Below are 16,340 nucleotides of genomic sequence, written 5' to 3' on the forward strand. Positions count from 1 at the left end.
GTTCCCTTGGCTGAATGAATTATAAGACCAACCCTGATTCCTGAGGAAGGCAGACAGAATCCACCTCTCAGTGGGAGGGGTGGTAACATTACTTTGCAAACAAGGATGAAAGAAACAATTGTAGCATCTTTGAAACCAATCCGGAGATGAATTGCGAAATGTACCCCATAGGACAGTTGCACCATTTGTGATGCAGATCCTAGACTTTTCTATGGAAAGTGAGATTTACTTTTCAAAGATGTTCAGTGCAAATACTCCATAGAGCTAATTTTGAAACATTTCTTTCATACAAGTGTTGACTGTTTTGCTTGTTAAAGGATACAGAGATTTGTAAAGAAACCACCTTATGTGGACACACTTTGAGGGTCCGCATGGAATCATTCATTTATTCATACCTGATTGCATTCATTCATGCACAGGTATGTATATATATATATTCTTCATGAAGCTGTAAAGTAGAAGTCACGGACTAATTAGTTAATTAAATTATGACATTACTATTGGAGTTATCTCTTTCTTCCTTGTTAGTATCAATAAGGACAAATTACATTCTGTAATATTTTAGTTTGCATTTTTTAAGCTCAATTATTTATTTTTTTTCCTTCAAGCAAGAGCTCTTTTTGTTCTTCCCATATAAACCTCTATTAAGAGGTTGTAACTTTAATGGGATGCAAAGATAAATATGTCAAGGCATACTCCATATGTAGACATCTAGAGACATCTGTCTTCTTGAACTTACACTTAAAGCAACGTTAGATATTGAGGGTACGTTGGAGATTAAGACATTAAGTAGGCTACAGAGCCGTGATAGTTTAGGAGCCAGATCATCCAATGACAGAACACACTCATCTTGAGTAGACTGGGATTTTATTGTTGGCAGGTACAAATGCAAACAGCATTCACTCATTATTTGTTCGTTTTGCCATAAAATATTTATTATGTTTTCGCTAGGGTCTGTGGTAAGTGAAGGGTTTTACAGTGAAAACAAAGCAAAGTTCTTCTCCTCATATAACTTAAATTCCAATCAGGGAAAACAGCAAAAAAAAAAAAAAAAAAAAAAAAATGTGGTCTCTCACGTAGTAATAAACATTTTGGAAAACATAAAGCAGAGTTTAGAGAGACAAGGAGAAACCAGCAAAAGAAACTGAGAAGGGATGAATGGTGAGGTAAGAGGAAGTTAGATAGAAGAGTGTACCGTTGTGTGGAAAACATGTCAGCAGGAATGACAACTGTTTCATATTCTTCTGAAAGGTCAGGGGAATGGAGGACCGAGGACTGGCCATTGTAGCTGGGAATGTGAAAGTCTTTGGTGGACAGAAAGGGCAAATTAGTTGGAATTCAAGGGAAAATGGGAACAGAGAAAGAGGAGAAGTACAGATAGGAAACTCTTACAGATACTTGACTGAAAAGGGTATTTGGAGGAAGATGTTGGTCATAGGAGAGAATTCTATGTGATAGGAAATAGAACTGCGTGTTTGGTGCTTAAGGGAATGGTCCAGTAAAGTGGGAAAGCTGATGACATGAAGAGAAGAGAGGAATTTTCTGGAATGATGTCCTTGAGTAATTGAGATTATTTTAGGTCAAATTTAGAAATTCACATCATTAACATGTTAGAGCATACACCCCAAATATATAGGCATATATTTCAGCGTTTTATTTGTATTTTATTTAGTAGCATGTTACATGTGTTCCAAAACATGTGTAAAAATATAACAAATACTGTGTAGATAAATATATAAATAGAAGGCCCAGGATTTCCTCTTTATACCACATAGAAGATGTATACACATAATCCTTAATATGCACTTACCTCTCTTGGGGTTTTTTTTTTTATCTTGGAATGTCACTGTTGGTGACCTATCAAAAATAGGTCTTTTGAATTGAGAATTTGAGTTTTGTCACTGTCTTAATTTCTGTCTAGAAAGTATTTTGACCTTAAACTAAGAATAAGGACTCTAGCTGGGCACAGTGGCACATGCCTGTAATCCCAGTATCACAAAAAAATAAAATAGAATAAGGACTCTTAAGTGTAACCAATATGAGATGATTTAGTTAAAAGATTCATAAACATGTTCTTCAAATGCTTCTTCAGGTTGCTTTTGTCACATATAATGTCACAAAATGCAAAAAATCCTCAGAAGTACAACCACTTTTCAATTGTTATTTTTTTTAATGTTGGGTCACTTTTTTTTTTTTTTTCCTGTTAGTTTTTTGTTGAGTCACTTTTTGACCATGGCTTTCTCTGCGTCCTTGACTGAAGGATGAGACTATACATCTCATCACAGGCATATAATTAAGCCTTTCACCACATGATAGTAGGAGTGAGAAATGTATTCTATTGTTTTGTTGTTGTTACTGTGGCTTCTGAATAAAAAATGATAGTAATCTGCTAAAGGGTACACTAAAACGTTGTTCCCAGGTTGCAGAGTAAAGACTTTAAACAATAGCCACTGGAGCTTTGTGCAAAAGATATTGTACTCTGGAAGATGTTTTTGCTAGTTTTGAGGCTGAAATTAATGGTACAGACATAGTTTAATGATTGGTTAATATAAAAAACAATGGTGTCAAGTCAAACCACTATGAAAATCTTTAAGGAGATCAAAGTAACCCTTCTCACAGTTCCAGGGCAATTCCAGTTGAATTAGTGTCTCCAGTTATGTCCCAAACTCACTCAAGTCCAGTCATCAGTCCACCATGAGCCCTTTCACAAAGGAGCACCGTGCTTCTAAATCAGCCTCTCCAACGTGGGAGGCTGCCTCATGCTCCACATTTCCACTCGAGAGCCTTCCTTTTCTTGACGACAGGGGCTGTAGGTTCCCTGAGTTGCCCTTTTTTTGGAGGCAATAATAGAAGCAGCAACAGCCAGCAAGAGGATGAATAACAGGGCTAAGGTCACTGAGCCAATGGCAGTGAAAATATCCGAGATCAAGTCATCTGCCAACTGAAGGGATTGAAATAGTTTAGACGTGAATTCAAGAGCAAAGGTAAACTGAGAACAATGGAACTCCCCTGGAGTGAAGAACAACAAGATCAAGTTGGTACCACTCAGTATCATAAAAAGACCAAGGTGTTAAAAGAAAGCCAGATTTTCTTATTTCTAGATTTTGTGAAGATGATCATTTGTCTGGGATCTGAGCCCTATAGGCAGAGAGTGTGGTGTGAACTGTCTACTGTAGTTACTCAGTGTCTTAATCTTAGTGACTAAGGTCATTCATGTGACATCAAGGTCAAGAAATGAACCCATATATACATACATATATGTACAATAATTTCTAAATTCACAGGATTGCATTATTTATGGTTTCTTCCCTTCCTTGCCCAAAGTTTGATTTTGGACTTAAAAAAAATATATTGTTTTCCAGTCTTTCTTGGGAAAGGAAGCAAATTAAATTAGTTGGGCCTGTGGGAAAGATCCCTAGAGAGGAGGGACTGAAACACTCATCTCACAGGCAATTTGGATTTGAAGTGACAATTGAATGCTTGTAAAAGCACATGAATTCAATGCTGAACCCAAACATCTAGCAACGGAAAGCTGCAGGTAGAACCTGGCAGGAAGAGCCGAATCTTGTGCTCTCTGGGATTTGCCAGTGCACAATGGTTTGCTCAGCGTTGGTGTGGTGTGATTGCAAATCTCTCTTAGAAAACCTGAACTCCATCCGTTTGGCAATAAGTACACGAAACTGGGATTGAGTTGCATAGAAATAATAAAGGCAGGAAGCAGTCAGTCACTATCTGAATTTCTTAAGTGATTTTTTTTTTTAAAGAAATATTTCTAGCAGAGCAAAAATAGGAGTAAATTCCCTTACCTCCCACTTAGCTTTCTCTATGATCCCTGCCCCATTGCCAAACCAATCTATATACTCACAAAGAGAAACTCTGTTTTAACATTCTGGGCAGTTTAAATATCTTTGCTATCCTTAGTTTTTGTTGTTGTTGTTTATTTGCTCCTGTATTTTGGTATACATCATTACATAATTAATATAATATAGTAATGTCTTCAGAATGTTATTTTGGGTCCAATCACTGAATCTTGCTTATATATTATTTATTAGTTTTTCATTCATTTCAACAGTACTTATTATTTACTACAGATATTAACTAGTAAATAAAAATACAAAGATAAAGTTTGAAACTTGGGACTCAGATTCTGAGGATAGAAGAAAAGGGGGAGGCATGCACACACATATACACAAATAACCATAATGCACTGTAAATTTGAGTTTTGATAGTGCACTAAGTGGCACTGGAGTGCAGGTGGAGAAAGAGTGGAATAAAGCATGTGATTGTTCTTTGAAGTATGAGTGAAAGTTCAAGCATCATAAGCAGGAAATGCCATTCGGATGAAACCATTTGAATTTTTAAAAAGCAAGGAGATAAGTCCCGAAAATTTGTAAAACAGTAAGAAGCACAATGTGACCAAAGAAAGGTATTGCCTATCAATCTCCATGTGTGAATTGGGAAAGGTCATAAATCATTGATAAAAGATAAAACTACAAAGGAGATAAATTTTGTCAAGAAATTTGATTTGAAACTACCTTAAAATTCAGTCTTTGATAGTCATTTTGGGGCTGTTGAAGATGTTCAGGAAAGGACAGGACATAATCACATCTGCGTTTTATTAATTTGTCTCTGGTATTAGGGTGGAGGATTAGAGAAAAGTGAAGGTAGGTAAGAAACTAGAGGTAGAAAAATTAGTTCATTTATTGGTCATGATAAAGATAGACCTAGGTCTAAATTTAGCAAAGAAGTGAGGACTGAAGGGCAAGAGTGGGTGAGGGAGATTTTGGAGGTAAATTTGGCATCACTCCATGTCAGATTGTGCAGAGCTGAGGACAAGAAAAAGAAAGATTAAGATGGCTGGGAATTCCATGTTAGGTGAGCATGTGGATGGGATGTTATTAGTTGGAAATAGTAGAAAGAGAAACAGGCTTGTGCAGGAAGACTATGAATTCATTTTAGGAAAAGCTAGTTTTAAGCACCTAGAAAACATTCAGGGATATGGTGATTTTGGATAATTAGAAATACTACAACCTCTCCCTCCTCTTTCACATTACTGTGAAAAATCCTGAGTCGGAACAACTTTTCATCTCATAATTATTGGAACTTCAGGAGTAAAAGTATGTAGAGTTTCACAGAGTCCAGTCATTTTTTGATAAAACAATTTTAGAGGGCAAATTCCCCACCTGTACTGCGTGGTCATGATTTTGTGAGTAATTACATGTTTTATAGATTAAGATAACTCTGGTCTGGGAAAAGTGAACAGAGCCATAGAGGTGGCCTTGAAAGGCCAAAAGTCAGGGACACAGAAGGGCAGATGGAACCCGAACAGCAAAACACTTGGTATTATTTCTAGACCTTTAGATAATGCATATGTAAGTTCCTGGTTGTTGATTTAATCTTAGTGTATCCAGTAAATGGAGTCATTTTAGGGAGTAATGACTGTTTTGGATGAGTGAGTTGGGTGTGTCTATGCACAGGCATGCAGGAGAAAAATCATTTGGCTTGCCTCTGTTTTCTAACCCTTTCTAGTCTCTTGTCTCATTGGGATAGAGACTGGTTACACTGGGGAAATGAAGGCCAACTACAACCTGTCATATATCACATTGCACCTGGGGAGAGAGAGGGGCTTCTGGGCATAGGTACAGAGTCCTTGTGAATGCCACAGTTCTGGCAGCACCAGAGAGCTGACCTGCTTCACTTGTGGACTTGTTGGGAACAAAGAGCCTTGCCTATAGTGGCTTCACTGTCCTCAGACCTGGTAAGGACAAAAGCAAATTCAAGGGCTGGAATCTAGATCCATCACTGCCACTCGTGACTGCCCCTTAATGAAGTGGTTAGAAGTTCAGCCTATAGAGGGAGAGACCTGGGTTCCACTCAGAACCCTGCCACTTCCTTGTGTGAACACCAGCAACTCATTTCACCTCTCAGAGACTTGTTTTCATCATCTATAAAATTGGATATTAATATCTACTTCAAGGGATGGGATTAAATGAAATGCAGCGATGTGAAATATACAAAGCAAGATTTTAAAGTACGTTCTCAATACATGAAAATATTAGTAGCTATTAACACACCATTGACCACTCTCCCTTATTCTGTTTATTTATAAAAGATAAACTAGAACTCTGTTAGAGCTTTGCAGTATGTTCCAGTGAACCAATCTACAAAACTAAAAATTGCAAGTTTAGGCCTCATATTGTTTTTGATGAGAGAGTTCCCTTAGCTGTATGTAATGACATGTAAGACATGTCATTAAGCTCTGGAGTCAAGCTGAATGAGTAGGATTTTGAAATCACCTCTTGAAGATCCTTTACCTTTGAAGTCCCATGGTTGAAAGGCTCCTTTTGGTCTGCTCTTCTTCAACCATGCTTAAAATATACAGCACCAGAGTGGATCTTTTGATAATTGAAACTGCTGTGACACATGAACTGATGATGGGGACCTCCAAGGGTGGGACAAGACCTGTTTGGGCGGATTATACTTCTAACACTGTTTTTGAATAACGTTTTCTGAAAAGATACATCCCATATTAGCAACAACTATAATGTAATTATTTTTATAAAGGATGACATGCTTCAAACTGTGTTGAATTATTATGTTAATATATATATTTTTAAAATATATAACTCTCTAGCTAAACTCACTTTGTTTTCCCCCAAAGCAGGTTCACTGAAACCTTGACTGGTTTATGGCCTATCTACAACCCAAAGCCAGATTATGTTATGCCACTCTGAGGTGAAACTGTCCGCACTTATTTTTAACCTTCTTACTTGACTGCTGTATACTGAACCATTCACCAGTGCATCCTGTAATCCCATAAAAGGTTTCTATACTGTTTCTGCTGAAGGGAGAGTGGAGACAGCACTTGATAATCAGACAGTATTTGATAACCAGACAGAAATGGGTTTGTATCCAGTTTTGCCAATTTTTAGTACATTTGGCCTACGTATGTTCTTTTTCTGTGTCTTAGAATTGCTCCAAGAATGGTAACATTCAGCTATGCAGAAATGAGAACTTGGTCTGTGTTGTTGCTCTTCTCTATTATTCTTTGGAGTGAACTTTCCCACTGGTTGCCCTTGCCCCGTGTGGATTTCAGAGCTCCACACCCACACCCCACACAATGATGAACAGTTCATCTAATTTTGAAACTGCAAAATGAGCTGACCTCTCTGGAAAGAAAAAAATATGGGCCAATGTCTATATCTTCAGCATCAGAAACTGCCTTTCATATTATTTAGGGCTGATGACAACATTCAGAAGAATGTTAAAAAAATAAACAAACACTTTGAAAGGAGACCCCCAAATATGAAGCATTACAAGACTGCTTAAGAAAATTAGCCTCACATTTCCAAGTGCATGGAAGTGAAGATGTTAAAGCTTTGACTTAAAGTGAGATTCAATTCAAGATTTGATGCCGCTACCATTGAGGTCATTCTCTCATATCTGGGTTTTATAAAATCAGGAGAAATGAGTTTGTGGTTAAAATAATGGCAGTATTCGAGGCTGAAATTGGCTCCCAGAAAATACTGCAGTGGAATGATTTTCTTCATGTCCTTCACAGAATTTAGCTGTATGTTCGTTACAGAGGAATATGTGGAGACAGTTTAAGGTTACAAGTTGCATTTCAGTTTCTCTATGTGAGCTTCTAAAACTAGTTTGTGCATGTGATATATGTGTGTGTGCCATTGTGTAGGTAATACATTGTGTGCTATTATAAGAATTAGTATTAATGGGAAAATTAAACATGTTTTTTAAAACACCACTTAGAATATTCATCTTGCATCTGCATATTTAAAATAGAATAAAGATTACTTTAACTCTCATCTCCCAAATTAAAAAAAAAAAAAAGGAAAGGAATAAATATTCCGTATTTATCTTTGGAGAGCAGTTCTTGGGAATCACTATTGTAACAAGTACAGCTTCAATTTTGTGGATGGTGAAAACCTCCCACGCAGACCTGAGTCCTTGAACTGTATCTTATCAGTGAATTGCTAGAAACAGCAGTTTCCATAGTAATATTGAATATATGCCAGAAGTCTGTTTTTTAAAATTAATATTGCTATGACAGCTAATTTTTAACCATAAATACACTGTCCACTTTACAGTTATAAAGGGTGCAAATAAAGTACTAAAAAGCCAAGGAGAGGACTGGAGAAGGGTCCTGGCACAAAGAGGGGGCAATTCAGCCTGATGCTCTGTTTACAGACTGGAAGGTACAGACAGAAGACTGTGGCAGAGCTACCTGCCTCTCCTTGGGACCTCAGCCCAGCTAGAGCACAGATTAGGAAGGGGACCTGACTGCAGCATCATTTTCTCCTGGACACTTCCCATCTCTTCATTTCACCACCCTGCTTCTCCCAGGAAACTTGCAAGCTCTCTCTGGGATTGCTGAGAGCAATACAGTGGCAAGCCCCCGCCCCTCTAAGGCTGTGTACAACTGCAGTTGGCAACATTTAAAATCCCTTGCTGGAAAAAAAGGAATCTGACATATAGTCTTTCTCATTAATTCTCACCACGTAGTTATAATTCCTTAAAATCTTCTGATTGGGCGTTTTCGGAATAGCTGGGGAGGAAAAACCAGGACAATTCAGGGAACCACAACCTGGAAGGTATCATCCTGGGAACCTTCCCATATGATCTGCGTACAAGGCCCTGCTCAAGAGGCCAGGATAGCAACTGTGCAAATTTCCTGTCAAAATGCTGGAGATAAATGAGAAAAAGGAACTGCTCTAGCATAGAGAGATACATTTGGAATTCTAGCTGCAATTAAACATTCGGAATTCTAGCTGCAATCAAACCATTAGCCTCTTTTGTACATTAACCCAAGCATGGCACGTTTCCTCTTCTGTCCTTTAGGAAACAGTTGAATTATATTGCCACTTGAGATGTGCTGTGATATTGGGCATCAAGGGACACATTTATTCTTGCATTCAACAAATAATGATTGGATGTGTGCTCTGGGTAGAGCTGAGTGAGATCCAGTGCGAGCCAGGTGGTTCCTGCCCTGCCAGCTCAGGCACTGGGTCTGAGTTCTTGCCTGATGCTTCACAGCCTCCTGCTGCTTCAGAACCCAGTTTGCAGGCAGAAGCATGAGAGCAGCTAGAAGCGTGGAGACGCTGTCTTCATGTTTTTCTCTGGGAGCAGGTGGTGTAAGCGATATTATTGTTTTCCTTGGAACGCAAGAACTCGAGAATAAAAATTATCTTTCTTTCATACAAGAACCAAGTCCCAGCAGTCCAAACTCAGATTTCATTATGTTTTGTAAATTTATTTTTTAAAGATAACAGCTAACCATTTCTTCTGACCTTTTCGTCAGGGTTTTGCCAGATGTTTTACACGCAGAGACCACTTTGTTTCTCCTACTAACCCAACGAGGTAAGTGTTTCTATGTTGTGTCACCTTCTCGGGGAGGCCTGTCCTGACCACCCTGTTTAACAGCAAGCAGTCAGCTTTCTCTTAGACACTCTGACATATGCCTAGTTTATGTGTCTCCCCGTTGTAATGGAAGCTCCATGAAATGGGAGATATTTGTCTTCCCTGGTCCCACCTATCGCCCCAGTACCTGGAACAGTATCTGTCCCAGAGAGATACTGTGATTGACAACAGAGAGCTAAAAGCTTAAGAACTTTTCCAGCAGCACACAGCCACTGTGGACTTTATCCACTCATAATTTCCTTCTCTTGGAATTTTTACCTGATAAAAACCCCAGCATGTGTCTGACAGAGGAACAGAAGCCTTTGCTCTCTGGCTCCCCTATAAGGGAGGTGCCATCTTTGAGGTACTGCTGACAAACTCTGGTGTGATAGATAAGATAGGAGACACCCAGAGAACACGAAGATGGTTGGGCATTTTCCATTTTGTGAAATTAGACATAATCTGTTTATGTTTACCTTTTTCCTGCCCCTCCTATCCTGGGCAGGTGCATCACCAGGTGACCCAAGCAGGAGCTGCTAGTGAAGCTTAAACAATAAAGTAGCAGCAGCCAGCTGTGATCTTCTACCTGCAAATTATTCTTTTCATCAGTTAGATGAAACTAATGGACATTATCTTGGCCCATCTTGGTTTCAGAAAATCTTTGTGGATGCTCTTGCTTTCTTCCCCTTCCTCTTCTTTTTCTGTTTTACTTTGGAAAACAGGGGTTGCTAAAGTGGGTAAATCGTACAGCACTGTGAGCTGCTGACGCCTGGGGTTTTCAATCCTGACCTCTTCCCACCTTCACTGCTCTCTGCCCAGACCCTTTCCCAGTTTGGTCCTCCGCTTACATTTCACATTTCTGCATCCCCATGGTCATTGTCCTGGTCTAAGCCATTACTGTCTTTTGCCTGAGTGATTGAATAGTCCTCCAGCTACTTCCTCTTCCCCTAGAATCTGCACCCTCCAACTAGCTCAACAAGAACAAATGGAGAGGAGGAAAAGTTTATTTGAGGGTTCATGGTTTCAGAGGTCTCAGTCCATAGAAGGCTGGCTCCATTCCTCAGGGCTCAAGGTGAGGCAGAACACCATGGCAGAAGAGTGTGGTGGAGGGAAGCAGCTTACATGAAGATGGGGAAGCACAGAGAGAGAGAGAGAGAGAGAGAGAGAGAGAGAGAGAGAGAGAGAGAGGAGAGAAAGAGAGAGACGCTCGCCAGATACAAAATATATACCTCAAAGTCATGCCCTCAGGAACCCACCTCCTCCAGCCAGACCCTACCTACCTACAGCTACCACCCAGATAATCCCCATCAGGGGATTAATTCACTGATCGGGTTATGGCTCTCAGAACCCAATCACTTCACCTTTAAACCTTATTGCATGTCTCATACATGAGCTTTTTGGGGACACCTCATATCTAAACCATAACAGAAAGGAAAACAATACGCAACTTTACTTACCAGACTTAGAAGTCCATGGAAACTAACCCAAACATATCAAACCAAAATTGCTCATCTTTAAGCTGATACTCCTTAGTATTGAACTTCCACCTGGTTATTATCTGTCACAATCCATCTACCTCTATTCCAGCAATGCAACTCTTTCTACTTCTCAAGCAGGAATCACCTGCCAATGCCACTTCTCCATCATGAAACATGCCATTAATTCAACCATACCTCTTCTCCTCTTTACAGAGCACTACTCAAACTTTCCTTGCTCTTTGCAAAACATCCCCAAGAAAGTCTATGTGACTCTACTCTCCCTGGGTCCTTGATACAGCAATACCCAGGGTCAGCAGGTAATTGGGAAGACCAATAGCCAGGCTGTATGGCATGGAGTATGCACTTGAATTTGTTGCTATTGCTTTTTGTGAGTTAAGCCAAATTCTGCCCCTTCCCTTTAGAACTGTAAGGAAAGAATATCTGTTTATCTGTTTACTCTGGAACTTTCCAATAATACAAAATGCAGAGCTTTGCACAAAGTGGCTGATCAATTGTTATTGACTCACACACTTGTAATTCTCATTGCTCAATTACATGCATTATTAAATTCTTTGCAATCATAAGATGAGTTCTGGATAGCCCGGAAAATTTATTGGTGGTGAATTAATTCTTTCACTTATTCATGCATTCATTCATTCAATAAATTTTTACTAAATGCCTTCGAAGTTTCAGACATTGAAGGTACTGAAGGTATGGAACTAAAAGGCATGGTCATGGTCTTAAAAAAAAACTTCCTATTTCATGGTAGTGAGTAAGGGTGGGGGCAGCTACAAACAACCATTGTCATGTGGACTGCCTTAGGTTGGAGGTGAGTATAAAGGGAGGCAAGGGGAAGGACGGTGAACCTCATGGTGAACCTTGAGTTTCTCAGAGGGAGTTAGCTGCTGGGAGAATGAGGTAAAGAAGGGAAGGGTGTCCAGGCACAGGGGCACACTCCTGTAAACCTAGGGACTCCAGAAGCTAAGGTGGGAGGATTGCAAGTTTCAGGCCAGCCTGGACAACCTAGGGAGACCCTGTCTCTAAATAAATAAATAGGGCTGGGGATGTAGTGCCTTCTGGATCGAGAGGGAAGGGGTATTAGGCAGATGATAACATCATGGTCCCATTGTGTTACGGGAACAAGAAGTATGACAGGGTGGTGGGACTTCTTGTCTGCAAAGGGTGAGCATTTATGTAGAACCACAAATGGAGAAGTGGAAAGGGGAGTAGCAGCTCAACCAGGAAGGTGTTTACCAACCTGGGCAGGTAGCCCATGGAGATACTATCTCAGGAGGATTTGTTTCCTCTCCTTCAGTGAAGTGGAAGTCCATTTCAAGTACATTCTCTGCTGGTTCTTCCCTATTCCATATGACTTGGACCAGTTACTGGAAATATATCAACTTTATTATTTTAGTTCTTTTTCTGTGCACATGCCAAAAGTCCTCTACTAATCTGCATTTTATAGCACAGGAAAGATTTGAGTTTCTTATACCCCATCTCTTCCACAGAACATAGATTTTTAGGGGGTGATTGAAAAATATGCCAATTTATTTTATACATGATTTTAAAAGGAAGAGCATATTTAGTGGCAAATGAATTAAGAAGGCAGAGGGAATGTTTGAGGTTAAAAGACACTAAAAAACATAACAACTGTGATGAAAAAGAAAAGGAATCAAAAAGAACATCTTTGGAACTGTTGGAGAAATCTGAATATGGATAGTATGTGAAATGTTAAGTTTCTTGAATGTGATACTAACATTGTAACTCTAGAAAGAAGTCCTCTTTCTTAGGAAATGCTTGCCAAAATATTATATAGAAAAATGTTATAATGTCTGCAACCTTCTTTGTAATGATTCAGCAACAAATATATGTAACTAACAATAAAGCAAAGGTAGCAAATTATTTTAAAGTTGGTCAATCTGGGTGATGGGCCAACCTTTCTTCTTGTCTCTCTTTAGATTTGAGCTTTCATTCCAAAAATATTTGGAAAGAGGTATTTTAAAAAATGATTGTTATAATGAAAAGCTTCTCTAGCTTCCAAAATGTGCAGTTCTTGTTTCTCCCACTCTCCCTTCCTTGGCTATTCCAGCCCTTGCTGATTTCTCTTTCCTCTATACTTTTATCACACAATAAATTCTATTCCCCTTTATGGCCAAACCTCTCCTTCCAGATACTAAGGTATGGGTCACATCAGATGATAGTTTCCTCACCTATTTGCCCTGAACCTTGCCTACCAGTGCCAAGCAGTGTCGGGCACGCACTGGGTGTTCATGATCTACTGGTATCACCATTCTTAACCAAAAACCCACACCATGGCACTTTTCTCATTCTGATTTCTTTCTTCTTTCCAACTTTCTTCAGTGGGTTGAAAGCTGTTATTCATTCATTCCCACATTACACAGGAAAAAGAATGCCAAATCCCTGACATCCTTGTGGCTTATCGAATATTCCTTCAGCAAAGGTAATCTAGTCTGTGTCATCGTATTTATTGCCCCCAAATCAAAACCAGTTGCCAAAGTAATGAAGGTCTATTGGTTTGTGTTGACTTAATCCATGTCAGAGGAGCTTTAAGAGCATATAAGGATAATTTGACCAGTAAAAGGAAAGTCATAAAAATGATCAAAAAGCCAATAGATATGCTGAGAACACCAAGCTTATTTTACTGAGGATTTATGGTTAACTTATCAGAAAATTATTTGGTCCAAGTCTACATTCAAGTATGTCCCTCAGTAATTCAACAAAGATTCCAACCTCTGAAAAAACCAGCCTCCTATAATGAGATACCCTAGTAACCCCTAACTTGCAGCACATGTAGTTTAATTTTCAACAGTTGTGAGACTGCAGTAAATTCAGCTTTTGAATCACTAGTCCCATTTATACCTCGGCCCTGCATTAAATTACTGGAGCATAAACGGCACTGGAGCAAAGCCAACTGTGTCGTCCCTTCTGACATACCTGCCCAAGTGTTTATTTATCAAATCGAGCTGAAATACCAAACGAACCCCAGCTGGTAGCAGTGCCAACTCCCACTGTGTCCCATTCAACAGAAGACGATGCCAGATCGCCATGCCCTGCCATGCCACGTTAGCTTTGCCCCAAGCCCAACTCTGGAGGTTGTATTTTATCGACCAGACTCAAATTGGCTTCCCCTAGTGTAGGTGATAAAGTGTGGCGTCAGGTCACCCATGTAAAATATATTACTTTAACTTTGACAGCTTGTCATTGAAGTCCTTGTTTATATAATCTATTGTGCCATTTACTCCATTCTTATTTTAAAAAGCAAACATAGAAATAAAAACCCTCTCTTCTGCTGTTTTGTTGATGAATGTCTATACCCTGCTCCTTCCCTTAAATAATCTCAGAAGTAGCCATTTCTATTGTCACTGTCAGTTTACATCAAATTATCAGGATTCCAGTTTTAAACTCTGCCTCGTGGAAGATGAAGGACACACACCGCGCTTTAGTGGAAAGCCTTTCACCGCATAGCCTTCTCTTTTCCAAAGAGTTTTAGACTCAGCATGTCTAAACAGGGAAGGATCTTGTGGAGCTATGACTGGGCAGATCTGAAGTGACCATTACCAGAATCTATGAGTGAGTAGCAACTAAAATCACCAAGGTGCCTGACACCTAGCAAAACCAAAACCTTCACGTTGTTAAGATTTGTTGAAATAATATTTACTTTTAGATCTAAAAGAGTCTTTCAGAAGTTGGGCTTTCAAATTCCAAATAAGCCATTTGGGAAAAGTCTGTGAGTTTTAAAGTTAGCAGGAATGGAAAAAACAAACAAACAAACAAAACTCTTATGTTTCACTTTACTAACAGTGTACTAAATGCCCAAACACACAACAGGGGAAAAAGATATGTTTATATTAGCACTAAGCCTTCCTTCTTGGAGGAGACCAAAATAAAGTCTAACAGCATTTTCCTACTAGCTTAAAAATACTGCCAAACTAAAACTGCTCTTTCTCTACATATAAATTTAGCACAGAATTTAAAAGCCATTATAAAATTAGATCAGACAATATAGCCAAAATGGTTACTTTATATTTGAGGATCTCTAATTTTATATGAAATGTGTAGAGTAAATATGATATTCATAATGTCTCCACTTTCTTTAAAAAGAGGTCCTTGCCCAAGAAAGGATGGGAGATAGAGGCACCAAGAAGTTTGATACTCTCCTAAGAAAGACTCACAGAGCAAATTACATAAAAACTCCTCTTTGCCACTGATTTTTAGTGACTGTTTTAATCAAATGAAAATCAAATTCCCTGCTTCCTACCCATTTCAGATACTTATTTAAGAGGAAATAAGATGACCCAGCTAAAGTGCTTTATTGTATTTTGGTTCTGTAGTTTACTATTAGTATTCTCAGAATATAAGGTTCTTTTTCCATAATCTTATCAATTATGGCAATTTCTCATCTTCTATTTCCATTCTTTTGCTGGATTTTAAAGTAATTACTAAGATATTCCTCTTCCTAACTTTAATAATCTGAAACCTAGGGAAATTTTGTTTTCTTGACTCCCAAAGGGACTCAGGATTGAGAATTCAAATGATAAACTCAGCCTCTTCAATTTTGTGGTTCATCACAATTCCCTCTTCTTTTTTCCCACACCCCAGAATAACACTCCCTTCTCTGCCCCTTTAAAAAAATATTTCCCTTGGGTCTATAACTTTTCTATTCAATCACCATCTAGATTACTTGTCCTCAGGGATATGGCTGTGTTAGGAGCCCCAGGAAGAAAACTGTGATTAGTCACTGGGCTCAAAAAATCCTCCCCGATCCTGTTTACAAGGATAGATGCCAATTTTCGAAACATGCTCCCTGCTCATGTTCTTTTCAGGGTCATTCTGCTAGCACAGCACAGATTAAATACGCAGCCTCAGTATTTTCAGTGTTGTGAGGAGACACATTTACATTCCACGGACGGAGCTGGGTGTAAAAGGAAGCCATCTGCTGTGATTCAACATCGCGAGGAGTAGCTATAACTTCGTTGAGAGAAAAGCAGCCACAACATGGCTCGACTCAGTCCCAGTACTCCTCTTTGTGCAGTGGGGACCCAAGCAGAAATCACCGCAGTGCTAAAAAACATTTTTATTCTTAGTGGTTCTTAGAAGCTGGTCTTGTGTCACATGGTTTCATTGTTCTCTTTTCTTAAAAGCCGTTTGCTGATATTTTTTAAGGCTCTTTTCCTAGTTTTAGGAACCCACAATAAATATATTATTTTTTGCTACAAAGATGACAACTAGGTCTTTGCTTATTTGTGCATTCTATCCAGGCAATTAATCTTTCCAACATCTAGTTCATTTTCTACAATGGAATTACCTGTAAAATACTTTTTTTTTTTTTTAAACTAAAAGGTGGTATATATAGAAAAGAGAAAAGTCATTACAAACTGAAGATTTCATAAATTCCCAGCATTTTACACACCCCGTTTTAATTTTCAC

The 16,340-nt window shown here is 38.9% G+C and overlaps 1 protein-coding gene and 1 long non-coding RNA gene across 3 annotated transcripts in view; one reads left to right on the top strand and one right to left on the bottom strand.

Annotated features, from left to right (window-relative positions):
- Positions 1–927: 927 nt before the first annotated feature.
- CRB1 (crumbs cell polarity complex component 1) overlaps positions 928–16,340 on the bottom strand; it is a 198,153-nt gene continuing 182,740 nt past the window's right edge. For both annotated transcript variants that reach the window (XM_079107983.1, XM_079107982.1), the window contains one exon: positions 928–2,941. In XM_079107983.1, the coding sequence (XP_078964109.1) occupies positions 2,726–2,941 (216 nt within the window). In that variant the 3' untranslated portion in view covers positions 928–2,725. The remainder of the gene's footprint in view (positions 2,942–16,340) is intronic.
- On the top strand, positions 9,026–11,896 carry LOC306642333. The gene is made up of 3 exons (XR_013758485.1): positions 9,026–9,144; positions 9,317–9,375; positions 11,106–11,896. It is a non-coding gene; the product is annotated as an uncharacterized lncRNA (long non-coding RNA).

Source organism: Sciurus vulgaris (assembly GCF_902686455.1).
Source record: "Sciurus vulgaris genome assembly, chromosome: 12".
NCBI lineage: Eukaryota > Metazoa > Chordata > Mammalia > Rodentia > Sciuridae > Sciurus > Sciurus vulgaris.